Source organism: Malaclemys terrapin, chromosome 4, assembly GCF_027887155.1.
Source record: "Malaclemys terrapin pileata isolate rMalTer1 chromosome 4, rMalTer1.hap1, whole genome shotgun sequence".
Lineage (NCBI taxonomy): Eukaryota > Metazoa > Chordata > Testudines > Emydidae > Malaclemys > Malaclemys terrapin.
The window spans coordinates 129,708,267-129,736,251 of NC_071508.1; the positions used below are offsets into that span (position 1 = coordinate 129,708,267).

General features: G+C 45.5%; 1 protein-coding gene and 2 long non-coding RNA genes across 4 annotated transcripts in view; all 3 read left to right on the forward strand.

Annotated features, from left to right (window-relative positions):
• LOC128835557 (uncharacterized) overlaps window positions 1–10,507 on the forward strand; it is a 37,207-nt gene extending 26,700 nt beyond the window's left edge. Inside the window, exon 3 of the long non-coding RNA XR_008444672.1 lies at window positions 9,075–10,507. This is a non-coding gene — a long non-coding RNA (uncharacterized LOC128835557). The remainder of the gene's footprint in view (window positions 1–9,074) is intronic.
• Window positions 10,508–12,627: 2,120 nt separating this feature from the next.
• The window catches only part of YY1 (YY1 transcription factor), a 38,666-nt gene continuing 23,308 nt past the window's right edge, over window positions 12,628–27,985 (forward strand). Inside the window, exon 1 of one of the 2 annotated variants that reach the window (XM_054025094.1) lies at window positions 12,628–15,451. In XM_054025094.1, coding sequence (XP_053881069.1) covers window positions 14,767–15,451 — 685 coding nt within the window. In that variant the 5' untranslated portion in view covers window positions 12,628–14,766. The remainder of the gene's footprint in view (window positions 15,452–27,985) is intronic. The other variant, XM_054025093.1, reaches the window with a different exon arrangement.
• On the forward strand, window positions 22,416–26,753 carry LOC128835558 (uncharacterized). The gene is made up of 3 exons (XR_008444673.1): window positions 22,416–22,737; window positions 24,171–24,491; window positions 25,893–26,753. It is a non-coding gene; the product is annotated as an uncharacterized LOC128835558 (long non-coding RNA).

Here is a 27,985-nt window from a genome sequence, read left to right on the forward strand (position 1 = left end):
CAAGATAGGCACCATGATGCGCAGCACTGCAATGCCGAATTCCCTTTATGGATTCCATCTCAAGAACCCAATTTAATAAGAAGTAAAAGGAGAAGCAGTTTTCATATATTTTTCCACATCATTAGTACTGGCAGATTATGTTTTATTCTAAACTGGAGAGTGAGGAATAATCTGTCAATAAAAGTGCCTGTTTGTACCAACCAGCTTCTGTTTCCCTGCTAATTCATGATGTGTTAGATTTCATGTGATACATTAGCAGATTTTGTGCTATACACACACGTTTTCAATCCTTTAAATACTTGATTCCAAGTAACATATTTCATCAATCATTTGAACTCAGAAATTCTTATCTTCTCCCACTCCCCAAAAAAGCCAGCTACCTTGTTTGGAGGTGTATCCATATGTTTCAGCTGATAGAGGTGGGTAGCTGTCATAAAGAATTCTATGGAGAGTCCAGACTCAAAAATATGTTTGCCAATCACAGGGAACTGTATGGTGCTTATTCAGCTAAATCATTTCTCCTGAAATGATTAGAAAATCTGGGATCCCCAATGGATGATAAGCTCTGATTTTCCCCTTTTTATATTGATGATGGATTTCCTGTGTAACTTCACTACACATCATCAGTGCTTTGGCACACAGTATGGCAGAATCCACTGGGCCACATCAGGCCCTGGTGGACCTACACTTGCGAAAGTATCCACTAATTTTCAGTATTCAGTGGGAAACACCTAGGATCTAATTTTCAAAGCTGCAGACCACCTCTAAAAATCAGATCCCAGGTGCCTCAAAGTGAGTGCCCAAAACTTAATGCACTCAAAATGAGATGAAGTGGGCATTCACCCACGAAAGCTTATGCTCCAATACTTCTGTTAGTCTTAAAGGTGCCACAGGACCCTCTGTTGCTTTTTACAGATTCAGACTAACACGGCTACCCCTCTGATACTCAAAATGAGTGGGCTCTTGGAAAAAAACAGGCCATGAACTCTACATCAAAGGGCTTTATAGTTGAAGACCCACTGCTTTTTGGGCTGGACTAACGAAAGAACCAAAATCTCTGAGAGCCCTGCCCATCTGAAGGACAAACTTCTGAAAAGAGAGGGCTCATGTGAGGTGCAGAGAGGTGCTTAGGTTTTTGAGATTGGCTGGTCCAAAAAACCCCACAAATCAGGGACTGAGCTTCAACTAGAGAAAAAATTCCCTGCTTGTAAACAGATAGATGCTTCATCACAGAAACAATTCCACCTGGAAGTGCTCTACAGATGACAGTTTGAAAACGACTATACAGTCCTAAGCTATCTGCCTTAATAATATGAAACTGCATTGAATTCCAAAGGTTATGTTGCATTACAAAATCCTTTTATATGGACCAGGACCCCATTGTTCTAGGTGCTGAATAAGCACAGTACAAAAAAACACTTCCCACTCCAAAGAGTTTATAACTCACAGCTGTTTCTTGAAAATTGTTGGCATTTCTAAATGGGTGTTTCAACAAAAAATATCAGCACACTGAAAAGTAAACTACACTTCTACATTTAAATAATTTTCATGCTTAGAATGATGTGATAATTTGCTAAAATACCATATTTCATTACGTGTGACAGCTGTTGGATTAAGTATTCATTTTGTGTTAACAGGCACAGTATATATTGTATAGTAGAAACATGATTAGTTTGGCATAGGAAATTTTGCTGCCCTCGGGCTGTCATGGGACTGCACTAACTTACCTTTGTTTTTTCTAAATGATTAATTTTAGTAGTTTCAGTCAGTAATTCTTCTCTCTTATGATGAAATGCTGGTTCAAGGTCTAATCTTTCATGCTGGGTGCCATCAACTCCCATCTGAAGAAGTGAGGTTTTTACCCACGAAAGCTTATGCCCAAATAAATCTGTTAGTCTTTAAGGTGCCACCAGACTCCTTGTTGTTTTTGTAGATACAGACTAACACGGCTACCCCCTGATACGTAATCAACTCCCATTGACTTTAATGGGAGTGAATGGATCAGCAGCTTACAGGATCAGACCCAGAGTGCATAACCATGTAAATAGATGCCCAAGTGTGGGGTTCAGGAGCACTGCCATTGCTGCAGGCAATAGGTATGTGTACCTGCTGCAGGCTGTTGCATATGTGGATACGTTTACTGACCACACTGGTCATGACCCCCACCACCTTCCCAGTTTTGAAATCACCCTGTGTGGACTGTCCACCCAGCTGATACACATTATTTTTCAGTGTTTTGGACCTCCTGCATTAACTGTGATTTGGCTCTTTGAGACTTCAACACACCTATCACATGGACAGATCTATTCTGGACACCAAATGGAAAAATGAAGTTTGGTGAATTAGGAAAGAACAATTACAAATCTTCATCCATCAGAAAGAGGGAGAAATCATGAATGAGTTAATGTATTTGCATTTGTCTTTCAGATTCATAATCCAATAAACAATAATAATTTTGTTTAAATATAATTTCACACATTAAATATAGGGGGTTAAATGATGCTCCCTTTTCTCACTCAAGTAGTCCTCTAGTGCCCGATTCTTCTCCCATCTTTTAATGCAGTCTAAATCAGGGTTAGGCATAGCAAACCCATTGACTTAAGTGGGACTACTTGTGTGAGTAAGGCAAGTAGACACCGTGTGTGTGTGTGTGTGTGTGTGTGAACTATATACAAGGGAAATAAAGGGTACAACTTATCAGATGAGTGTTGTTGCTAGAAGAGTTATACATAATTATAATGATTTAGGGGTGATAGTGCACAACAAATTAGAAATGAGTTTGCAATGTGAGGTGGCTGCAAAAACCAGGACCCTACTGTGCTCAGTACGGTACAAGCAAAGATAAAAGACAATCCTTGCTCTGGAGGACTTACAGCCTATAAAACATGAACATGACAGGTAGAGGGAGAAGGATGTAACATATAAGCAAATTAATATGGTGAAGAATTGGTGCAGCTTTGTTATGTGTTTTGTTTTCTTTTATTTTTATTAATTGGGTTTGAAGTAGGGTAAAGAACAGCAGAAATGGGGCAATTAGTAAGAGTAAGTGAGAAAGAAAAGGAAGGCAGAGGAAAAGTGACAGTATACACAATTCATCACCTGCCTAGCCACAATCAGTAGATAGAATTTGTTAGTCATCATGGGAGAGGTGAATCTTAAGGGGAGAGTTGAAGGAGAATAAAGTAGCAGCATACCGATTATATCCAGGATTTTTACCACATGTAAAGGGTGGTATCTGAGAAAGTACAAAGATATTTAACAGAAGTTGATGAGTAGTGAATAAAGGCTGGCTAAGTTGTGAAGGGCCTTAATGCTAAAGACAAAAAACTTGTTTGATGCAGAGGTGAAGGTAGAGTCAATGGAGGGACTCAAGATGACCAACATCCTTCCTATGGTTTAGCTTTAACAATAATTCAATCTGTACCTGGATACTTGGCAAGAAGCTGGGAATGGGCGACAGGGGATGGATCACTTGATGATTACCTGTTCTCTTCATTCCCTCTGGGGCACCTAGCATTGGCCACTGTCGGAAGACAGGATACTGGTCTAGATGGACCTTTGGTCTGACCCAGTATGGTCATTCTTATGTTCTTACTAACCTAAATTTCCACCCTGAGCTTACGCCAGGGTTTCCCCCTCCAAGACCTCTCTTGTCTTAACTCAATCAGTAGAATGTCATTTCCAGGTAGAGGTAACACCTGCTACACTGAGTTAGCAGAATTTATTCAACAGCGTATATGGGCCTCTAATAGCCATTAAGAGTGTGATCCAAGAGAAGAGTCTTGTCTTAAAAGCAGTGACTTCATTTTCCTCTAGTGTGTAAATGTCTGATATTTGAACTCATTTATAAGAGATTCACAAATGCTTAACTATTTCTAAAACTGCCTAGTTTATATATTTTAAAGCCAGTGGTAAACAAAAACACTGGTTTTAATATATAATAGATAGGTGTTTGGGTTACAAGGGAAGTGATCTTTCTTTTCCTCCACAGCTATTCAAATATTGGGCAGAATGTTCTGGGTGATACACCTTTAACAAGAGAAAGGATGGAATATTAGAAGCAGAGAGTTCCCAAGCAGTGGATTTGGGCAGTTTGGGAAAGGAGAGGAAAAAAACAAACAAACAAAAAACACCACAGTGACATAAGTAGCACAGAAAGGAAAATGGGAAGTGGTTGTGGAGGAGAAAGATAGCTAAGCTGCTTAAAGTATGTGAGAGAGGATGAGTATCAGAGAACTGAAAGTAAGTTGAAGAAAGAAAAAGAAAAAAAGAAAAGAAACGAATACTCCACTAGTAGGACTAGTTAGGAACAAAAACAGCCCCTCGGGGGGAAGAAAAGGGTTGATCCTGGTTCTGTCTTTTACAGGATGGAAGATGTTTAAGGGTTTAAATTTTTGTCTGATCTGCCTTTTCTTTCAAATATATTTTCCTTCTAGTGAGTGATTTCTTGTTTTCAAGGGACTAGTTATCTAGTTCTGGTTAGATGTAATTGAGGTTAAGGGCCATTACTACTAGTATTGAGGTATGAGGCATATGTTTCTTACATGTGAGAGAGCTAGTATGTGTTTTGTGTGAGAGAGGATTAGAGGTGACACACAAGACTGGATTGGTGCATTTACAGGGGCTATGATTTCAAATGCTTCCAACTAACAGACCACCAGAGGAAAACAGGAAAACCAGGAACAGAGAAATGTGGTGTTAAGAGGCCAAAACTGCAAGGTGCGCTGAGCACCAGCTGCAAGCTATTTGGTGCCTGATCCAGCAAAGTACAGTATATCTTTTCTAGGCCCATATCCTGCACAGACTTATGCATAGGGTTACCATATCTCATAAATAAAAAAAGAGGACCCTCCACGGGCCCTGGCCCCGCCCATTTCCCCACCCTAACTCCGCCCCCTCCTCCCTTCCACTCCCAGCCAGGGGGAAAGGGCTGCCCCAGTGCTACTGGCTTCAGGGTTTGCCGGGCAGCCCTCAGACACTGCGCCCCCAGCCGGCGCTTCCCCAGCGCAGCTGGAGCCCAGGAGCGGAAGCACCCAGCCGGGGGCGCAGGGTCTGGAGGCTGCCCAGCAAACCGTGAAGCCGGTAGCGCTCGGGCTTTGGGCAGCCCCTATGCCTCCGGACCCTGCGCCCCCAGCCGGGCACTTCCCCTCCCGGGCTCCAGCGGCGCAGGGTCTGGAGGCACGGGGGCTGCCTGAAGCCGGTAGCGCTCGGGCAGCCCGGCTCTTAAACAGAGCCGAAGAGGAGCAGAGCCTCCAGCCGCGGCGGCTCTGCTCCTCCCCGACTCTTCGGCTCTGTTTAAGAGCCGGGCTGCCCGAGCGCTACCGGCTTCGGGCAGCCCCCGTGCCTCCAGACCCTGCGCCCCCAGCTGGGCACTTCCCCTCCCGGGCTCCGGCGGCGCAGGGTCCGGAGGCACGGGGCTGCCCGAAGCCGGTAGCGCTCGGGCAGCCCGGCTCTTAAACAGAGCCGAAGAGTCGGGGAGGAGCAGAGCCGCCATTTTCCCGGACACGTTTGGCTTTTTGGCAATTCCCCCCGGACGGGGGTTTGACTGCCGAAAAGCCGGACATGTCCGGGAAAAAGAGGACGTAGGGTAACCCTACTTATGCATGTATTTAACTCTGTGTACGGTGAATGGTCACATGGATTTCAATGGGATGACTCAGTATGTAAAATTAAATACTGGTAAGTCTTTACAGATCTGTGATTTTACATACTTAATTTTACATACTGAGTCGTCCCATTGAAATCCATGTGACCACTCACCGTACACAGAGTTAAACACATGCATAAGTCTACACAGTATCTGGGCCTAGAAGAGCACTTAGGATCCATTCCTGAGCGATAACTCAGCCAGTTACATGCAAGAGAAATGGTAGGGAGAAGAGACTTGTCAAGAGGGAATTTAGTGTTGCTCTTGCCTGTAAGATGTGCACATGCATATCTGAAACTGATGCCCTGAAAGAATTTAGCAGTACCAGGGAAGAGGAGTGAAGAAAAAGGAAATGATGAGCAGTGTTTAGAAATGGGCTCTGACGAACTAGGACTAGGAATAGGATTTAGTTTAGCAGATATTAAGGAAGGAGGTGAATTATTTCAGAAAAATTATCATTTCTAAAAATTTGACGTGTTTATTAGAGCTGATCAAAAATTATAAAAAAAAATTAATGAAATAGCTTTCTGCAGGCTTCACAAAAATGATTTTTCATAAAAACATGCATAGAAAATGTTTTTTTGTTTCCCTCTCTTCCTTCCTCACCCTACTTTTTATTCCACCTCCCCCATTTCCTCCTTGTATTTGATAGTTTGAGCAGACAGCCCCAAAACCACTGGTGAGAGAACATAGGACAAAAAGTCCCTTAAGTTTGAACAAGTTGATTCCTCCATTCTGCCCATCAGCCTGTGCACCTCCAACTAGCAAGTCAACTCCATATTATTTGTCTTGATTTGTGTTGAAGGTGATATGGAGGAAACTATGAGCCCAATCACCCTTTCATTTGAGAAAAATCACAGGAATTGTGGGGAGGCATAGCAAAAATGTTTCCCCATGAACTGTTCTGTTGGGGTCTCCTCTCAAACAGGGGATGTGCAGGAAGCCACGGGCATCCACTGCCTGTACTGGCTCTGGAGGCCCTCTACCCTGCTTATTATCTATTGCTGTTCCTCAGAACACCCTTAAAGGAGTGGGGGGAAGTTCACTGAAGATAAGGCTGCAAAAAGGTAACAGAAAAAGGAGTTATTTTTTGTGGGGGGCAGGGGCTCCCTTGATCCCTTCCAGACCCTGCTCTGTCCAATCTCCTCCTCATCCCGAGTTCATAGCACACAAGGTGTTCTTTGAGTCAAACAAACATTCAGAAGAAAGGCATGTCCCTTCACCTACCCCACCCCTGAAGATGGAAAGGCCATTCTGGGGCAGCTTGTCTTCATCCCTGATCTCCTGTGAAAAGAAATTGGTATTTCTTGCCTGATGTTGTACTCTGAAACTATAGTGTAGCACAAGACACCAACACATAATACATGGGTTTGTGTCTTTCATGGAATGGATCCATCGTAGGGGTGTGTGATCTGTGACCAGGGAGAAGGGGCTACCCAACAGGTAATATCTGAGAGAGTCCACAGCTAATTCCTCCTTCTCAATAATTGAATACACCTTTTCTCTAGGTAATAGCTTCCTTCACAGGTATAGGATGGGATGCTCTACTCCCCCAAAAGCTTGCGATAGGATGGCGCCAAGTCTGACATCCGAGGCATCTGTGTGCAGTATAAACTCCCAGGAAAAATGAGGGCTGAACAGCACGTGGCATAGTCGTGTTTTCAGTTCGCTAAAACTTCCTCGCATTTCTCATCCCATTGGATCCTCTTACTGTTGCTCCCTTTCATGTGGTCCATAGGGGGAGGGTGCTGCAATTGAGGTGAAACCAGGGATAAACCTCCAGTAATATCCTGCCAGGTGGAGAAAATACCTCACTTGCCTCTTCATCTGGGGAATGGGATATGCTGTGAGGACCTGTACCTTGTTGATCATGGGTTTCATAAGGCCATCTCCTCCGCAGTATCCCAAATAGTTTATTTCCTCTACAGCTAATTTACGGTTTTCAGGGTTGGCTATAAATCCCACATCCTACAGGGCTTTTAACACTGCCTTTAAGTGCTGCAGGTGGTCTTCCCAGGTAGGACTGTAGATGATTATGTGTAGATGCAGCATATTGATGGTGGGGGCTGAGGATCCTGTTCATAAGCCATTGGAAAGTTGTGGCAGTTCTGTGGATGCTGAAAGGCCTAGTCTTAAATTGGAAGTACCCAAAAGGGGGAGGAGAAAGTTCGCTTTTGGGAGGATGCGGAGAAGGGAATCTGCCAATAACCTTTTGTTAGTTCAGTGGTGCTCAGGTGTTCTTCTGGTCCCAGCCCCTCATCTACCCTTGGCATTGGGTAGGTATTGAATTTCGAGATGGCATTAACCTTCCTGAAGTCAATGCAAAACCGACCCATCTGGTTTGGAAACAAGAACTATGGGGCTCCTCTATTCACTTTTGGATTTCACATTTCCCGCCTCCATCTCCAGCATCGCTCGCACTTCCTCTCAGACTGTATCCTTTGTGGCAACAATTTAAGGATCTCCCTGAGAACATTCTCCCTGGGCAGGTGGAGAATACAGTCAGAAAATCCTCGATCAGTGGGACGAGCTGCCTCCTTTGTACAGGAGAGACCCCCTCACTCCCTGGAACTGTCACCAGTTCTTGGCCGCTGAGTCCTTGGGGTCCTAATTTTGGTCCTCTTGGAGAGGGAGTTAGCAGCAGGGCCTCCCATGTCTTCCAAAGTTTGAGAAGATTCACATGATAGAGCTTGTTTTTTCTCCTCTTATATCATAGTCCATAGGCCCTACCTGTCTGACCACTTCAAAAGGACCCTGCCATCGGGTCATTAATGTAGACTTGGCTGAGGGTAGTAATAGAAGGAGATGATCACCCAGGTGACAAGTCCACAGTCAAGCCCCTCTATTATAATTTTTTCCCCGTGTGTGTTGGGCCTTTCCTCAAATTCTCCCTGGTGAACACCCGAGTTGTTCCCTTAACTGTAAGACATATTGGGTTGCACGGAAGGCCCCCCCCCCTTGTCTTGTTCCTCCCAACCTTCTCGTAGCAAGTCCAGGATCCCCCACGATTGGCAATCATAAAGCAACTCAAATGAAAAGAGCCCCATAGAGGCTTGCAGGACCTCCCTTATGGCAAACAGAAGTGGTGGAAGTAGCTGGTTCCACTGCGTTGGATTGTCACTGACAAAGCATCTCAACATTCCCTTCAGCGTCTTATTAAAGTGCTCTAGTAGGCCATCAGTCTGCTGGTGGTACATTGAGGTTTTCAGGGACTCCCTTCAGAAGGGAGCGTAATTCACACATCAACTGAGAGGTGAAGTTAGTCCCTTGATCTGTTAATATTTCACTGGGAAACCCCATGTGTGAGAAGAGCTTCAAGAGTCATTTTTGTGGCTTTTGCAAAGCGAAGAGGAACAGCCTCCAGGTACCTGGTTGTGTAGTCGACAATCACTAATATGTACTGATGCCATGATGCATTTTTTTCTAGGGGTCCAACCACGTTCACTCTGATCCTCTCGAAGGGTGTCTCAATCAAGGGCAGAGGAGCCTAGCCGACCCTTTGGGTAGGAACAACAGTATTCAATCACCTCATGATGCATGCCTGGGCCAACAGAAGCAGGCTGATACCCAAGACAATGTCGGGTTTCTTCCCAGGTGCCAGCGCATAGTATATCATGCACAAACAGCAACATAGTCCAGCAGTACCTGCGCAGCACCAGCAGCTGGCCCTCAAAACTCTGGTTTGCTGATTCCTTTCAATTTGGTAGAAGCACTCTTTCTTGAGTGTGAAGTGTGGGTACTGCCCACCATGCCGAGGCTCTGTTACTTCTTCATTTATGAAGGCCATGTCCATATGCATGACTCAGTGTAGGGTCAGTCCTCTGTTCTTGCACAAAATTCCCAGCCTATAGGAGGACTTCCAGGTCTCAACTGCTTGCCTCTTCTTTCCCTGTGGGGGTCACTGGCCATGTTGCTTGGGATGTTCCTTCCTCGAGGTTGTCGACTTCCTCAAGCCTTACCAAGCTCCAGAGAACTGGTGGTAATAATTGGCCCAGGTTCTCTTTGCTACCCAGCCTCCTGTATTAATAACTTGCCAGAAAAAAAGTCATTTCTGATCTATGATTATGGGGTAGGCCAATTTTTCGGCTAGGACTACCATTATCAGTGTGGTATGGGCTCCCATGCTCAGTTGTAAAAGTTAGTTACAGTATGTATTGACAACGCAATGGATACACTGCGGGTGGATCAGATTCTTAGGAGTGATGTCACCTCCCTCCATGGCCCTCCCACTTTTTGAAAGTGGACAGGCCTGGCCCATTCTCTTTTTGCCATGGGCCTCCTCGCCCCACCCCTGGCCAGACTGCAGCTGGAGCCCAGCCGAGGAGCCTGGGCAGCATGGGGTGCCACCCTGTGGACCTCCACCTGCCTGAGGTGGGGGGGGGGGCGCCAAGAGCAGCCCCCAGCCTGTGTCCCCATCCCCCAGGCTCCCTGCCCAGGGCAGGTGGAGGGTCCTTACTAGTCCTTGATAGATGGACTAGTAAGTGGTCAGATAGCAGGTGTTGTCAGAGGTGCATAAAAAATGGAATTTAATCACATGACACCACTACAACATGAAATATTGAAAACCAAAACATTATTTGTGGATCAAGAAACTTGAGATTTCTAGGTAGGGAAGGAGTGAGGCTATCAAAAGGAGAAAAGAGGGAAGAAATTAGGAAGAGAAGTAGAGATGACAGCATGACAGAAAGGTAGGGCTTGAACTGTGTTAAATTATTTTAAAATCAGGCTAGCTTTCAGCAGCAGTCTAACAACACTTTTGCCCATTTGTTGTTTTCTTGTTTCCTTTAACATGTGAATATTATGTTTTTGTTATAAATGGAATGCTTGTTTACTCATTAAACATTTCCAGGGCCAATAATACCTCCAAGCTGAGTTTATTTAATAATACCTACCTACCACTTATTTACAACACTTTCCATCAGTATAACTCACAGCACTTTTCAAAGAAGGTAAGTATTGTATCCCCATTTTATAGATACGGAATCAGAGGCACAGAGAGGAACAGCTAGGCTGTTCTCAGTGGTGGCAGATAACAGAACAAGGAGCAATGGTCTCAAGTTGCAGTGGGGGCAATCTAGGTTGGATATTAGGAAAAACTATTTCACTAGGAGGGTGATGAAGCACTGGAATGGGTTACCTAGGGAGGTAGTGGAATCTCCATCCTTAGAGATTTTTAAGGCCCGGCTTGACAAAGCCCTGGCTGGGATGATGCAGTTGGGGTTGGTCCTGCTTTGAGCAGGGGATTGGACTAGATGATCTCCTGAGGTCTCTTTCAACCCTAATATTCTATGATTTGCCCAAAGTCACCCAGCAGGCCAGTGGCAGAGCTGGGAATAGAATCCAGATCTTCTGAGTCCCATCCAGCCCAGTGCTCTGTCTACTAGGCCACGCCTAATTGTAAACACTTTGACCTCTGCATTTATTCAGCCTAGGGGATAGCTATTGCTTTGCAAATAGGAAGCACTTCGAGTTATTACAACAGGGAAAACAACAAATGTCTATGTGTTTAATTTTATATTTAAATGCACGCATGCTTACCCATTTGCAAAGATAAAGAAAACACCCCCATGAATGCGGAGTATTTGGAATGACATTTTTTCCCTCTGCAGCTATTCACACAATAAACTGTGTTTGGGCTGAAGTCCCTGGAACAGGAAATGGGCTGGAATTGGAAGGTTCTAGAGCAATTTGGGAGGAGGGGGGAAGAATCAAAGAAAGTGAAATGACTACAGCAGGAAGCCAATGATTTTTTTGAGGGCCGTTAAAGAAGGCTAAAACAAATAAGTGCTTAAAATATCCATTCATACCTGGAGTTGCTATCTGGGGGCAAAATCCATCTGGCATAAGCCTGGCTAGGGGATGGGAAAATGCCCCATTTAACATGTCCATCCTCCCTCCCCAACCTGATTCTACTAATTATGGACCTTTAGTAGCAGGTAATTATACTGTACATGTAGTATTCTCAGCTCTCTATGAGCTGAGGGGGTGAAAACATTTCACTCTACATAGCAATTGTACACAACTAACTGCAATGTACTACTCATATTAAATTCTACATTTCAGCGAACCAAGTTATTGTTCATTTCCCTTGATTATACAGGTTGCATTGCTTTAAATCTACAAATTCAGGAGATTGTCTTCAATATTGTTCAACTGCACAGGAGCAAGATGGAGAATTCTCATTGGCAAGCAGTATTTTAACTGCATAATTTTAGTTTATGGTTGAATGAGTTAGCTTACTGAAAAAGCTTACTGACTGTGCTGTATACATGTCTTCCCAGAAACAACTTTTTCCCCCCTCTTGATTATGCAGGCAGCCACACAGTTGTAAAATTCAAGTTGACCTTCATTATCCAAACTGCCCCATATGGATTTGTGGTGGTTTTCAGAGATAATACACAGCCCCTACTCCAAAGACTGTACCATCTAAGAGCATGTCTACACTTACCTCCGCAGCAATAGATCCAGCTGGGGTCGATTTATCCCGTCTAGTGAAGACACGATAAATCGACCGCCGAGTGGGAGGCGCAGGCGGAGTCAACGGGGTAGCATCAGCAGTCGACTTACCACAGTGAAGATACCGTGGTAAGTAGATCTAAGCACATCAACTTCAGCTCCGTTATTCACGTAGCTGAAGGTGTGTAACTTAGATCGTTCCCCCCCACTAGTGTAGACCAGGCCTTAGGCCCTGATCCTGCATAGGGATCTTCTTCAGGAAGTGCTTCATTAGGATTTCATGTAGGTACAAGACTCTGCACTGGCAGATCTCAATGAAGGATTGGGGCCTAAAGGCCCAATTCTACAAGTCTTCCTTGTGTGGTAGTCCTACCAAAATCAAGGGCTTGCAGATCAGGTCAAAAAGAGGAGGAAGGATCAGAGGGGAAAGTTAAGAAAGTGATTAGGAAATAAGGATACTTGTTGGTTGCAGTCTACATTTACTACATATTTTAATATCACATTGAAAAGCTACAGCTGATTTTTCATATTACTTGTTTTGATATGATTTCATCTTATTTCATTAAGGCTCTTTGATCACTTGAACTCTGTTTCATGTTTGAAGTTTTTCATATCTGCTGAACTTGGCACAAGTATACTAGGCAGCCTACACAGGTTGGTGGGGGTGGTTGTTATTTGTACTTAGGTGGAGTAGAATGGAGGGGGTGTCACTATTTTTAGATTTGGCCTATGGCAACAGAAAGGATTAAAAGGAAACAACCATCATAATCATGCAGTAATTCTTACCTGTTACAAACAACAGAATATTAAATGAAATATTTTGAAATCCATTTGCTGTCACTTTACTGGTGGACAATGAAAATCAAATCAGTTTCACTTTTGTTTAGTCAGTTTCATTTTAATGTTTTCATTAACTGGAAACTTAGTTTTAAAACAATTTTACCATGGAATTTCCGAATAAGTTGTTGAGTCATTTTTATACACTTTTATGTTTAAAAGGAATTAATTCTTACAAACTGGAAACTTTGAACCAAATTTAAATTGACACGGTTTAATAGTCTACAGAGTTTTCCCAACTATCCTCTTTGAGAGGATGACTTTAAATGCAGCTATCAGTCATTATTGTCCTACCAGCCCGAAAGTTAAAAAACAAACAACAAAACACTCCAGTTTCTATCACTGTACATTTACCTAAATAATAGCAAAGATAGGAGAGTAGTCAAATCACTGTCTACTGGTGTTATTGATTGCTGTAGCCTGGACCTGCTCTGAGCAGAAGGGCTAGCCAGCAGTCAGTCTACACTAGTGCTCCCACTCCACTCATTGATGAGTGAGACACTTCATGAGGTAGAGGGGGAATAGTCTAGCAGACACAGTCTATCTGTTTTCCTTTAAATGGACAACAGCTAGTAAGTAGCAGTTTATTTTGCAGTTTGCTAGGGGTTCTTCACTTTTGATCCTAAACTGTTTGATTTTACACAAGTATAGGATTTCTCCTTCAGCAGCCAGCTGAATGGGAGTGACAGGGTAAAAGTGATTAACCGAGCTTGTAAAGTACTGCAGTTTCCCCCTCTCGTCTTACTTGTTGCAACCACCTCCTGCTAAGGTCTCATGTCTTCCGGTTAACACTTGTATGTTGTTTTGGCCAGGGCGAGTAATCCGGTTTAAAACGGTCGTTCCCTGTAACACAGGAACGCGTTACACTAAAACTGTATCGCCGCACGTGCTTTTTCTTCACTATAAATCAGATGCAACTTCGTTAGAAAGCGTCAGAAACTCAGCATGAGGCTCGCTTTGGAGAGCGCTACTTGACCCCAGCATGAGGAATAACAAAGGGAAACATCCACAATCGCCTGCCAGCTGTGCCGAGCCAGGTTTTCGGAGGGCAGGAGCGCGCGGACGGGAGGTGCGAGCTCTCGGGCTCTGTAGAAGAACAGGCTGGAACCACAGTCGGCTCCTGCCGCCGGTGCGGCCGGGTTTCCAGGGACGCGGTGGGCGCACGGAGCGAGCGCCCCGCAGCAGCTCCACGGGGGCGACTCACCCCGGCTCAGCACTGGGGCGTGTTCCCCGGGGCGCTCGCAGCTCCGGCCTGGCCCGTGACAGACACCCGGAGGGACGCGAGGTCACGAGCGCAGCAAACATCCTCCTAGATCGTTTCCGCTCCGCAGGGGCAAGAGAAAGGACTTGGAGCGAGTGACAGCTTCCTCCCTACCCGCGGTCGGCGCGGGTCTTCCGCAAGAAGCAGGGATAGGCTGGGGCGCTAGGGGGCGTGCCCTACGGCCCAGCGATAGGCTGTTTATGGTAAAGGGCAGGGCCTCGGTGCCAGACGCTCTCCAGTAGGCTGTCAGGGTGGAAGGGGCGTGTCCCCGGTGCTAGGCGCGGTATGATAGGCTGCTTAGCGTGTGGGGGGGACTCCCGGCGGCAGCAGCCTCCAGGGGCTGAGGTCCGTCTCGGCGGTAGCGGCGGAAGTCTCGCGAGGGAGCGTAGCCGGGATTTGGCGGCTGGCTGCCTCCCTCTCGCTGGCTGCGAGGAGCTGCCTGGTGTTTGTGTGGAAGGGGGAGGAGGAGAAGGAAGGGAAGCGAGAGGAGCCCGAGCCCCGCCGCCTGCCCGCCGAGGGGAGCGGACCGGACCCTCCGCCCGCTCGTCCCCTCCCTCGCCCCGCCATGGCCTCGGGAGACACCCTGTACATCGCCACGGACGGCTCGGAGATGCCGGCCGAGATCGTGGAGCTGCACGAGATCGAGGTGGAGACCATCCCGGTGGAGACCATCGAGACGACCGTGGTGGGCGGCGAGGAGGACGAGGACGAGGAGGATGAGGACGAATGCTGCGAGGAGTGCGGCCCGCACCACCCGCCCCATCACTACCACCACCACCACCAGCCCATGATCGCGCTGCAGCCGCTCGTCTCGGACGGAGACCCCAGCGGAGCAGGCGGCGGCGGCGGCGGGGGGCAGCTCCACCTGCACCATCACCAGGAGGTGATCCTGGTGCAGACCCGTGAGGAGGTGGTGGGGGGAGACGACTCGGACGGGCTGCGGGCAGACGACGGTTTCGAGGACCAGATCCTCATCCCGGTGCCGGCTCCCGCCGGGGAGGACGAGTATATCGAGCAGACCCTGGTCACCGTGGCCGCCGCCGGTAGCAAGAGCGGTGGGGGCGGCGGCTCGTCCTCGGCCGGAGGCCGCGTCAAGAAGGGCGGCAGCGGAAAGAAGAGCAGCAAGAAGAGTTACCTGAGCGGGGGAGGCGGCGGTGGGGCCGAAGGCGGCGGAGGCAGGAAATGGGAGCAGAAGCAGGTGCAGATCAAGACCCTGGAGGGGGAGTTCTCGGTCACCATGTGGGCCTCGGGTAAGTGCGCGCCGGGCCCCTCCCTCCCCGGGCCCTAGGCCCCGCCGGGCGCCCACCAGCTCTGCCAGGCCGGTTTTGTTTTGAAGGGAGGCCATGTTTTGATGTGTGTGATGGGCGCCGCCATGTTCATCGCCAGGGCAAGTATGGCGGCTCCCCCGAAAAGATGGCGGGGTCTGCGCTGCTGCTGCTCCTGCTCCTGCCCGGCTCCGGCGGGGGGAAGGAAAGATGGCGGCGGCCGCCAAGATGGCGGCGGGGGGAGGGGGAGCGAGAGGGAGGCAGCGCGCTGCTGGCTCCTGGACTAGGCCGCAATGGCGTAGTTTCTGCAGCAGGGGGAGGCGGGGTGTGCGGGCGGGCACGGTGCGGGGTGAACCCAGCCTCCTTTCCTCGCCCCCCATTGGCTCCATCTCCTCCCCCCCGCTTCTCTTCCTCCCCGGCTCTCTCTCCCTTGCCATCGGCTGTCTCTCTGCCCTACTCCCACTCCTCCGCGTCGGCTCTCCGCCTCTTCTCCCCGTGCCCGCGCCGACTCCCTCACAGCCGCCTCCACCAGCGCCCCGTCTCGCTCTGCCTGCCGGTTCCCTCCCCTCCTTTCGGTCCGCCGCACACCCGGGGCCCCATTGGGCTGCATTTTAATGCTGAACATGGGCCGCAGCCCCGGATGACGCGTGTACTTCAGCCCGTGACCGTTATATGAGGGGGGCGGAGGGGAATAAATGGCTGCCTGAGCACCGCCTGCTTCGGCTCTCACGCTGCAAGTTGGTCGTTGGGATAGTGGGAGGGTTACCGGCCCCACCTGGCGAGGGGTGGGTGCCTGTACCCCGTTGAGGCGCTTATAACTTCCCTGGTTCCAAGTGAGCCCTGTGGGCGAGCCAGCCCTGCTGTGCCTCTGCACTGAGTCAAGCCCTTTGCAAGAGGGGCTGGGTGTGGGTGGATCCTCTGCCTGACATGGGGGTGGAGGCTAAGAGAGGAAAACACCTTTCTTAGATTTGTGTGTGTGTGTGTGTGTCCTATCTATATCTAGTGGGTGCTCAGATACCAAAGTGCTAGGGGCCTTAGAAATACCCAAGATAGGAGCCTGGATCTCTGTCCTCCGCTCTGGAGGAAGGGGGTGGATCTTATGTCAGAGAAGCCTTGGTCCCTGGCAGCATCTTGGAGGGTGGGGGAGGGTTTGGCTGTGGATCCTGCCTTACGCTTGGAAATGTTTCAGCTCTGCCTTTTCCCATTTGATAATAACTGTGTCAGAAGCTTTTTCAGTTCATCTCTGTTTTAGGGGCAAATAAAAAATTACGCCTGTCAAAGAAATCTTAAAAAATAAATGTAAAATCCAGCGTGATACAAGATTTTAACCTTTTATGATAGGGAAGGTGGAAGGTTGTGCCTGCAGGGTTAGGAATCAACCTGATTTTGTTTCTGGCTTTGCTCATGTCTTTTATTCCAAATATTGTTTTCTCCCCCTTACTTTTGAAGTGTTTTGTGGATTTCTGGAAGAGATAGGCAACCTAATTTATTGTCCATCAGTGCAGAATTCTTACTTGCTGTGTCTTCTCTGTAAGAATCACATTTACTAATGTTACTGGAGGGCAGGTTTTAATCAAGTTATTAACTCTGTGTGTGTGTGTGTGTGTGTGTGTGTGTGTATATGTATATATATATGTATATATATGTGTGTGTGTGTGTGTGTGTGTACACTGTTCATGAAGAACTGGCTGTTTTAATGTGGTTGTCATATGAGTCTCGAGGAAGAGGTTGGAATTCCATCTTCCACTGATAACTACTTCTAACCTTGAGTGTCATAAAAACTTTAACAAAATTTTATCCTCTGAATTTTAACTCATAGAATGCAACAGAGGTCAAGCAGGTAGAAGAGACAATGTGAACAAAAAATACATCTTAGCGCATCTGCCACTGTAAGCTGTGTAGTGTAGCCATAGCGTGTATCTAGTTGTAGTCAGTTGAAGGTACTGTTAAGATAGCTGGAAACAAATGACTGGGGGACAACTGAGTAAATAGGCTACAGGAGATTGCCAAAATCTGTTAGCAAGTGCTAGTGTGCATTTGAATTCTGCACTTCAAAGTGCCCAGTAGGGTGCTTGCTTAAAGCTTGTTATACATACAGATTAATACTTGGTTTAAATGAAGTACAATAGATATAATGAATGAGCCTGGTACCCTAATGTAAAACTGGTTTAAATGAAAGAAATTCCATTGATTTCAGTGGACTCTGTTCCTTATACTAATGAGGAGAATCTGTCCCTGTTTGTAACAGTTTATCAGAGATTTTGAATTATACTGGCATAACTAACTGCTCCACATATTTAGACTGTAATCCAATGATGCTGGGTGCTTATTTTTAATTATTATAGTAGTCTTTTGCTAGAAATCAGGGCTAATTTCTTTATTAGAGCTGGTCTACACTAGGAATTTACTGGCATAAGTGCATCTCTCAGGTGTGGTATGAGCATTGGATCTGAAAAATTCACACCCCTCGGATACATAGCTGTGCTGGACAATGGAAGAATTCGTCTGTCCACCTAGCTTCTGCCTCTCAGGGAGGTGTATTACACAGATGGGAGAGCCCCTCCTGTCAATGTAGACATTACTATGCTGAAGTGCTACAATAGTGTACTTGTGTACAGTGTAGTTGGCTGTAGCAACATGTCGTTACTGTTGTGAGGGCCACCAAGACTATTCAGTAGGCTAGTCCATCCCTTGTGTGACCTATAGTCCTGAGACTTAATTGTTAGTCTGTTTTCAGAAGTTCCAGATTATAAACAGAATGGATACCAGAATAACTCCACGAGAAGCATACGCAAAAACTCCACCTCCCTCAACAGGGTAGAAGTGTGTTAGTAGTATAATGTTCTCACAGAAGATAATAAAATAAGACGTTTGACATTGCATATTTCAACTAAACAAGGTTTAAATTAGTGGCTTTTAAATGTTTTGCACCGTTGACCCAACTTAAGTTAAAACTGTGCAGACTATGGCATGAACAAGTCCTTAATTACCTGGTAAGGCTTCATGTCTGACTTAGAAATTTAGTAAAAAGTTCATCAAAGAGAGAAAAATAAATAAGTGGTTTGTCAAGATATGGATTCTGTGTGGCTTGCATCTGAGGGTTTTCAATGAGGAACAAGGGCACTTTGCCTTCAAAGAGTGTCAAGCAGTGGTCTCCAACCTTTTTATGCACAAGATCACTTTTTGAATTTAAGTGCAACCCACCCCTTCCCCGAGTTTCCGCTACACTCAAACACCCGCTCCCCCCCCCCCAGTCGCTTGCTCCCCCCCCCCACCCTCCACTCACTTTCACTGGGTTGGGGTTCGGGAGGGGGTGCGGGCTCTGGCCTGGGGCCAAGGGGTTCAGAGTGTGGGAGGGGGCTCCAGGCTGAGCCTGGGGAAGGGGGTTGGGGTACAAGCTCTGGGAGGGAGTTTTGGTACAGGAGGGGGCTCTGGGCTGGGGCAGAGTGGTGGGGTGTGGGATCCAGGAGGGGTAAGGGGTGCAGGCTCTGGGAGGGAATTTGGGTGCAGGAGGGGGCTCTGGACTGGGGCAGCGTGTTGGAGTGCAGGTGGAAGTACAGGGTGGTGGCTCCAAGAGGGGGGTCAGGGCTGGGACAGGGGTTCAGGGCGCAGGAGGGAGTATGGGGTGCTGGCTTTGGGAGGGGGCTCAGCTGGGGCAGAGGTTTGGGGTCCAGGAGATGGTATGGGGTGTTGGCTTTGGGAGGGGGTTGGGGTGCAGGCTCCCGCCAGGGGAAACTTACCTCAGGTGGCTCCCAGTCGCGGCGCAATGGGGCTAAAGCAGGCTCCCGGCCCCATGATGCTCCCAGAAGTGGCCAGTATGTCCCAGGGGCAGTGCATATGGCTCCGTGTGCTGCTTCTCTCTTCAGGCACTGCCCCCTCAGCTCCCATTGGCTGCAGTTCCCTGTTCCCAGCCAATGGGGGCTGCAGGGGCAGTGCTTGCAGGCAGGAGCAGTGTGCAGAGACCCCTGTGTGACCCCCCCCCCCCGGGAGGGGCCGGGGGGAGGCATGTTGACTGCCTGTGGAAGCAGTGTGGGGCCAGGGCAGGCAGGAAGCCTGCCTTAGCGGCAGCCCCACTACACCACTGGACTTTTAGCAGCCAGAGATCGTGATCAACTGGGAGTCTCCAGGATCGACCAGTTGGTCGCAATTGACCAGTTGGTGACCACTGCTGTTGAGCAATATAAATTAACAGCACATGCCATTTTCCAGTGCTATTAAAGTGACTGATAAACCAGTGTTGTTAAATTTAGGGCTCATATCTTTCCTTCAAATGAGCATTGCCATACATCTTCTAAAACCATGCATGTATAGTAATCTATTAGATGTGAGCCTGTGTACCTAAGAAGGTGAGTATTTAGTTTTGTTGTATGGTTAAGTCAGTTGCAGCATGTTGTTGGTAACCATTTAGGCTTTCCATAAAAGTGCTCTGATGTCTCCTTTTGTATTCTGCTGTATCAGAACTTGACACACACAAGGTTGGCTTTAAATAAAATGTTAGTTTGAAAACAGTAATGCTTTATGGCAGTTCTTCAAGCTAACTTCAGCTTTGCATCTGGAAAGCTTTCTGACTTACTTCCTTTCATACATGTGGAAGTATAATGTACAATGATCTCTGATCTGTTAAATATTTCTTCAAATATTTGAAAATTACTATAAACTCTTCAAGCGTATTCCTACACGGAGCAGCCTCTCTGCACTGTCTATAGTTTATCTCCAACGTATCCGTTGGGTGCCATTCATGATCAGAGAAAATCGTGTGTGGGGTGAATGGTACTGTTACTTTTAGTGAGGAAAAGGCCCTGATTCTCTTATAAATTGGGAAAATTCTGCAATTTTTGTGGCACAAGAATGCACACTTGTTTTTTATAACTAGATCTGTTGCTTTTTGTTATACCTGTTTTCTGTTGCTGGCGTCAGACCCCACTGTATTTAAAATATATACTGTAATAGCACCCAGAGGCCGCAGTCTGGATCGGAGCTTTGTTATGATAGGGGCTATGCAAACAGTTTTATTTTTTCCTTTCTATAATGAGTCAAGTTGCCTCTCTCTCTTCCCCTCTGTGTTCTTGATGTTTCCCTGACACCTTACAACTTTTATTTTCTGGCAATGTGTATTCTGTTTTCTCTCCACTCTAGTCCTATCCTCCTGTCTCATTCCAAAACTTAACCACTACCATGCTGTTTATCCGATCAGTCTCCTTCCATCTACCACCCATTCACTCAGTCACCTAGAGGGCTTGGGAATTTTATCAGATGCCTTGTAGCCAGAGGTTTAAACCTATGAGCCAAAGACTGATAAAGAAGATGACCAGGGGCTCTCTCACCAAGGTATTGCATCTGGAGTCCTCCCTCCACTGGGTGGAAGGAGAGGATGTCAGGATTTCTACCGTAAGGTGCTGTTTCTGGACTGTGGTTGATCGCAGTCTTTCATACTAGCATTTGGCTAAAAGGTGCCTGATAAATTTGAAGTGGTAGCAAGGAGAAGGAATAACTAGGTACTTCCTGGTTGTAGGGAGAATGGGTTGAGGAAATGAGATTCTATGTCTCCCTCCTCCCCAGCGTCATAGCTATCTCTGCCACCACTCTCCCAGCTTTGATTTGAGTCCTTGTCTTCGATGAATAAGGCCAGTGCTGGGTTCTGGATAGTAGCAGTAAAAACTTACAAAACCTCAGTCAGATTGCGCTCTTACTGAAGCTTGTCAAAGCTCTGAGCAGCACTGGAGCTCTTTGCAAACTGGGGAAGACAGTACTGAAATTGTGGCTCCAGAAAGAGTTGTTGTTTTAAACACTAAGCTTAGAACAGTAGGGCCTGGTTTACGCACACTGCATGGATTCAACTAAATTAGCATCTAAATTGTAACTTACTTCTGTGAGGCCTCTTAAAACAGGATTGAGTGGCTAAAATTGATTTAGCTTAATTTGGTAATACCACAAAAGAGTTGCATTGATTCAGTTAAATTGTGCAATTTCTGTGAGTAGACCAGTCCTAAGCCATCCCCTTCAGCTGTTGAGCATTGCGTTAAAAAAACAAAAACACACTTTTGAGTGTCATGCTCAGACAGGAGTTGACACAAATTTTACTCCTGGGAGAATTCTGTGCCTGTGCAGAATTCATGCCCCCCCCCCCCCCCCCGGTTATTTTTTTTTCTCCTCTGCAGCCTATAGATTCTACTGGAGAGGTGCTGCAGTTACACCTTTCGCCCACCAGGGGTTGCTATGGTGCCAGAAGAGATGGCAGCCAGTGAGCGGAGAGGAACAGGGAAAGACAGCGTTCCTCACAGATGGGACAGAGCAGGGCACATGGGGCTGCTGGGGAGGGGGTGTCACAGACTGGGGTTCAGAAGGGCTAGTGGGGGGACAGACTGGGGTGTGGGCTCAGGAGCTGGGGGGGGGTGACTATTCAGCCAGGAGTTGAATGGGAGTGGGCTGCAGGGACACATGGGGGATGGGGCAGATGATCTGCCTGACTGAATGGGATAGGCTAGGGGTTAGCCAGGATCTGCATGGGCGAGGCTTCCCAACTCCCTACCAATCCACCACCACCACCAAAATAACACGATATTTCTCCAACCCACACCCAACAACCCTCCAGGTTCATTCCAAAGGCTCCTTCCCTATCCCTCTACCCCTGAGTCCCCCAAGCCTTTGCTTCTGAGGAAAGCAGGAAATACGTTACTGTTTTGTAGTTTAATATAGAACTTCAAGTAATTTATTTAATGTGCCTCGTTAGGAATCTATTTGTAAAAAAAAAAACATTTCCTGATTTTTTTGTGGGGGAGGAGGGGAGGTGATCTGTATTGTTACAGACATACTTGCTGACAGGTACTTTGAAATAAATTATCAAACTAATTGAAACTAGCGTGGTTATATTGTGTGATTTTTTTGACAAATAAAATATGCAGAATTTTTAATTTTGTCATAGAATACCCCCCAAGATGTAGTAGTCTGAGCGGGCCAAAATACATGAACTATAAAAATTCTATTATTCTTATAATTTTATGGTTCCATCTCAATGAGCTTCCTCAGTTTTATTTTGAGATTTTATGCTGAAGTTAGGGGGTGGGTCATTCAAGGTCATTTTAAGATTATGCTCAGCCTCACATCACAGCATTTGGGGGTTTTGACTTCTGACTTTTGTGGGTTGTTTTTCCCTTTCCAGCATCTAGTGCTGTCTGTCATTAGGAGTACAGGAACTGCCATACTCACCAGACCAGACATCTAATTCAGGAAGGTGCCTGACTCATACTTTAGGAAGGTGCAGAAATCTCCAGGTAATGGACAACTATGGAATAAGATGCTTATCAGAGAACTTATTCCCAATTGAAGCAAGTAGTGATTGGCCTATACCCTCAAGCAGAGAACAATAACCTTTTTTAATCCTAATTCATAAAACATGGATCTTTTGGGGAATCTTTAAGTATTAATCTGCTGTTGAATTTGTGACAGTTTCACAGGCTAACTGTACACTGTAAATATTTTCTTTCCCCTGTTTTAAATGTAATGTCTTTCAATGGTGAGGGTAAATCTCACATTTGTAACATTATTTTAAATACCTATCAAGTTGCTTCTCACTTGGTTGTTTCTAAACTAGAGTCCTAGTCTTTCAGTTTTTAGTCAACTTTTTTTAGTTTTAAATAGATGATTAAAATAACTAACTAATGCATAATTAACATATAGGAGAAAGTGTGTGTTTTTGTTAAGGATTCAGTTAAAGATTTGTGCCTTGCGATTAAAATGAGAGCACACACCCCATAAGTCCTCTAGCAAAACAAAAGATCAGACTTCACGTTCCTGATCTTTCAAAGGGGAGAGAACTTTTCAGAACTCCTGCATACATCATAAAGAATCAGATACAAATCTAGCTTAAAAAATCCTTTATAGATGGTTCCTTTTCATATTTATACCTTTGTGGTTGCAGCATCCTGCACAGTGCTGAAAGGTTAGGATCCCATAGGCTGTATATGTTGTGAGGAGTTGCTGTTTCTATGGTCAGGAAGAGGTTAAGCAACCCAGTGAAATACAGAAAAAAATGTTTTTTGTTTTTGTTTTTGCCATTTTCCATTGGAAATTGGAGTTCTTCTTAAGCTTCAAGTAGCTTTAAAAAGCTTTGTGCCATCTCCGTGCTTGAGGTAGCAGTTATTAAAATTGGGTTGGAATGGAGATGGGGAGCTAAGGCACGAAGTTGATTAGAATGATTTAAGTTAAAGTTTGTATTTTTTCAACTGCCACAGTTGGAAATGAATTGAGGCTACCACTGTGTAGGTGGGCACCCCATCTTTCCAGTGGTGGGTAGCATTCATTTCTAGCTCTGGCAGACAGAGAAAAAGTGCCTTAAATCTGGTGTGGATTGTTTGGACAAGTGCAGTACTCTTTTGGTACCAATCCAGGACTTAGTATAGGAAATCTCACACTGGTCTAAGGTTAATTTTCAATCCCTCATTAATAAATGGTGCATGTGAATGAGGTGAAGAACACACATCTTCAGTATTTGCTTAGTAGCTGAAGTTGTTCTGCTTTGCTTAATGCTACTTTATTGGCTTAGTTCTTTAAAATAAAATCTTGGTGCTTTTACTCTGTTACAAGGGGTGTGTGTGAGCATAGACATGTGCACGGAAATACTACTTTTGGTGCCTTACACACATGCTCTGCTCTTTATTGCCACTCTCCCTCCATTTTTTGACCTCCCATTTACTTTTCTGACCAGGTGGCCTTCAAGATCAGCCCTAGATGGAGTGTAACAAAACACTATCTGGAGGTGGCAAATGTTTGAACTGTTGTTGCTTGGCTAGGGAGGAGCAGACTGGTCGCCTCAAACCAGTGAGGTTTCTGGCTACTGCTGCAACGTGTGTGTTGGAATAATTATACATGGTGTAAGAACTTTTGTGCAACGTGGACTGCATACTACCTTGATCGCTTATAGGTAGTCCACCTTAATGGAGGATGAAGTCACAGTACCAACCAGTTCCAAGATCCTCACACTGCAGCTTTCTTCTCCCTTGCACTGGATGTTTGTTGACATGGAGAGGTAATCTAAGTGTCATTGTCATGTTTCGTGGTGGCCTCACATAAATGTTGAAGTCAAATCATGACAAGATCAATATGTACAGCACTTGATCAATTCATGCATCATCTAGTGATCTGATACCATCAGGTTGGGTGACCTGGGCATAGAAGAACCCTGTTCACAATATGTGCAATGCACATTAAACAACCAAACAGTCAATTAGGTAATCAGTAGATGAGGCAGAATGGAACTTGTAACGAGAGGTTTGGCACATAACTAGAGAATTTAGCAAGCTAGCAACAATTCTTTTTTCCAAACATAATAACGAAGACGACGTTTTGCCAGAAGAGATCAGTGAGCAATGGACACAGATGTGCTGTACCAGTCCTGCCACAGAAATCTGCTTCTATGCCTTTTAACCATTCTTGCCATTGTCCAGGACAATGCAGAAAGTCAGCATGTTGCAGGAGATTGTGATTCTGATGGCAAGGCTTGAAGAGACCATTACTATTGGCAGAGGGTCCTGTGTATTCCCCAGCCACTGAATTCATTCTTTATCACAGAATTTTATTCCAGAATTTTAACTTTTTTAAAACAAACATTCTAACTTTGTGATTATGAAGATAACATTGAAAAGGTTAATTGAGCATAAGGTGATGGAATGTTGTCTTCCCGACTTTACAGAAGGCCTGAAACAATAACTCTTAGATGCATGCTGCCCTGCATCTCAATCAGGATATTCAAAGACTGCAAAATTTGTGGCATCCTGGGGATTGGTGGGGGAAGTAGGGATGTAAGAATTTGGCATTTAATGAACCAAGAAACCAGCGATTTTCTGTTCATGTCCTCTTAGGAGTTGCCTGCAGATCCCTTACGTTCTCCAGTTTTTCCAGAAGTGGGATTTATTTGAATTACAGTATATTCTCCCTGCTCTGTAATCGATGGAGCCAGATAACAGGGCTCTGGAAAAACCCTTCATTTCCATGACCTGTTAAGGTAGTTTAGCCTGCATTCTTACTACAAGTGGTGAGTTACCTGTCAGACTGAAAGCCTGACTTGGGCTTTTGCCTACGGCCCCACATGAGCCAGCTAGCAAAGGTTGAAAGCACCAGTAACTTTGGGTGAAAGAGTTGTGTGTGTGGAAAGGATTGTGGTTAGAGGCAATCTGAGTAAGAACCATGGCTGACAGAGAGAGACCCTGACAGCAGTAACTGGCTCTTTGGAAATGTATGCTTCCTAAGAAGAAAGCTCCCAAACAGCTACCTGGTGGTCTTGTTCATTTACTTGTAAAGTACTTCATAATAGAGGTGCAAGCCTGATCTGTTGCTGTCTTGGGGAGGGTATTGAATGCTGTAGTCAGTGTCTCAGTAACTGCTTTATGCATAGTTTTTAATTTTACATTGGAAAATTTTCTCACTCTAGGATACATGCTGATGAAATTCCATTGTAAAAACTATAGAAACTACTGTGCTGAAAAACATTTACTGCTTACCTGCCAAAAGGAAAATTTTGGGTAAGATCCACAGATAGTGTTTTTTTGTTTTGTTTTGGTTTGTTTTTTGTTAGCCCTGTGGCTAAAAGAAGGGATCGCTGTTTGCTAGGTACCAAAACAAAGTTTTCATGCTTTGTGGTAGGGCCTCTCATAGTTACTAGTGTTTTACTCAGTAATTTACTCATGTAGAACATGGTTTTTCAACATATTTGTGGGAAATGATCTTGGTTGGCAGGCTCTTCAGAAGGAGAGGCATAACATTGAGGTAGTCTCTGACAGTTCTGAATTCTTACAGCTTTGGGGGAAGTAAGCATTATAGAATCTGTGGCTCTTGCTACTAGGAGAAAGGATACTCTTTAGGAATATACGTATACAATTTTCTTATTGACTAGCTCATATGATATGAGGCTGAAAGTGAAAACTAACCTCTGTCTCTTGTAAATATCACCAAACTCAGATTGGAAGTTGGGAGAGGGTATAGAATTAGCTAAACAAGAGAGGCTATCAAAACTCCTTCTGCTCCAAGGATTCAGGAGGTATAAAACTTAATTCAGAAATACAGAACTATAAACTTCCTAGAAGTTTAATGTTTCTACCTGTCATAAATGTCAATTAATGCTGTTCATAGGCTACTAAACATTTGGAAGAACATATTGTTAAGCGTGAGGCTTCTGCATTTATAATACCTTCCTAAATTAGAGTGGTGGCTTCTTTTGTAGGTGCTGGAAAACATATATGTTAAACATTTTGTACTTTCACTTTTAAATGTAAACAGTATTTTCAGCAGTTATTAGAGAAAGAAAGATGGAGAATCTGTAATATGAAGACTAGGAAGACTTTCTAGGTATTTCGTTCAATACATATATTAGAGCTTTCTCTTTATAACTCTTTAACACACATTTTCATTTTGTTAGAAAAGTTTCATTTTTCACCATGAAACATTTAAGTGAACTGTTATTTGAGTTGGTAGATCAGATCAAACTTCAAACTAGCAGTAACAATTCTAGAAATAGTGGCATAGTTTAAAAGCAGGCATTACAAATTGGTGAGAGAGTTGTCATGTTGGTATTTTTAAACACACAGATAAAAGAGAAACTTCCTACAATGCAGGTCTTTTAGTACTCTTTTCTCTTCTCTACCTTACTGAACAATGGTAGTTTGATACTTTCTGCATTTTATTGTGTTTCTGTAACATGAATAACTAGCGCATACTAACCCAGGCTAGTTCTATCTTCTTTTTCCTTTTTCCTTCTTGTTCACTGTAGTCCTCCTTCCCCACTCCTGCCCCATCTAGTACATTTTCTTTCTACTTTCTTTGCCTTGCCTTTTCTTAAAACTGGGGGAGCTGTATTTGCCCTCTCTTATGCCGAGTCTTCGCTCTTTACTGTTGCATTATAAAGTGGGAATTGATATCTTTCTGGTGTGGCTCTGGAGCTCACTCATGGGACAAAAGTGGCTTGACAAAGCTACCCTAAATAAGCAGGGCAGTGGAAGTAGGATTATACTAGCAAGGAGGTTATTTCTAACACTATACATAGTGGGCAGGTCTACACTATAGCAGGAATTGATGCTCTGAGATCGAGTCACTGGCGGTCGATTTTAGCCGGTCTAATAAAGACCCACCAAATAGACTGAAGGTCGCTCTCCAGTCGACTCCTGTACTCTACCCCCAACAAGAAGGCCTGGTCTACACTGGGGTGGGGGTGAGGGGGGGTGTCTGTGTAAGATACGTAACTTTAGTTACGGGGATACCGTAGCTGAAGTCGACATATCTTATTCTGACTTACCTCCCGTCCTCATGGTGTGGAATCGACGGCCGTGGCTTCCCTGTCGACTCCTCTACCGCCACTCGCTCCGGTGGAGTTCTGGAGTCGACGGGGAGCGCATTCGGGGATTGATATATCGCGTCTTAATGAGACGCGATGTATTGATCCCCGATAAATCGATCGCTACCTGCTGATACGGCGGGTAGTCTGGACGTATCCGAAGAGTAAGGTAAGTCGACGGGAGATTTTCTCCCATC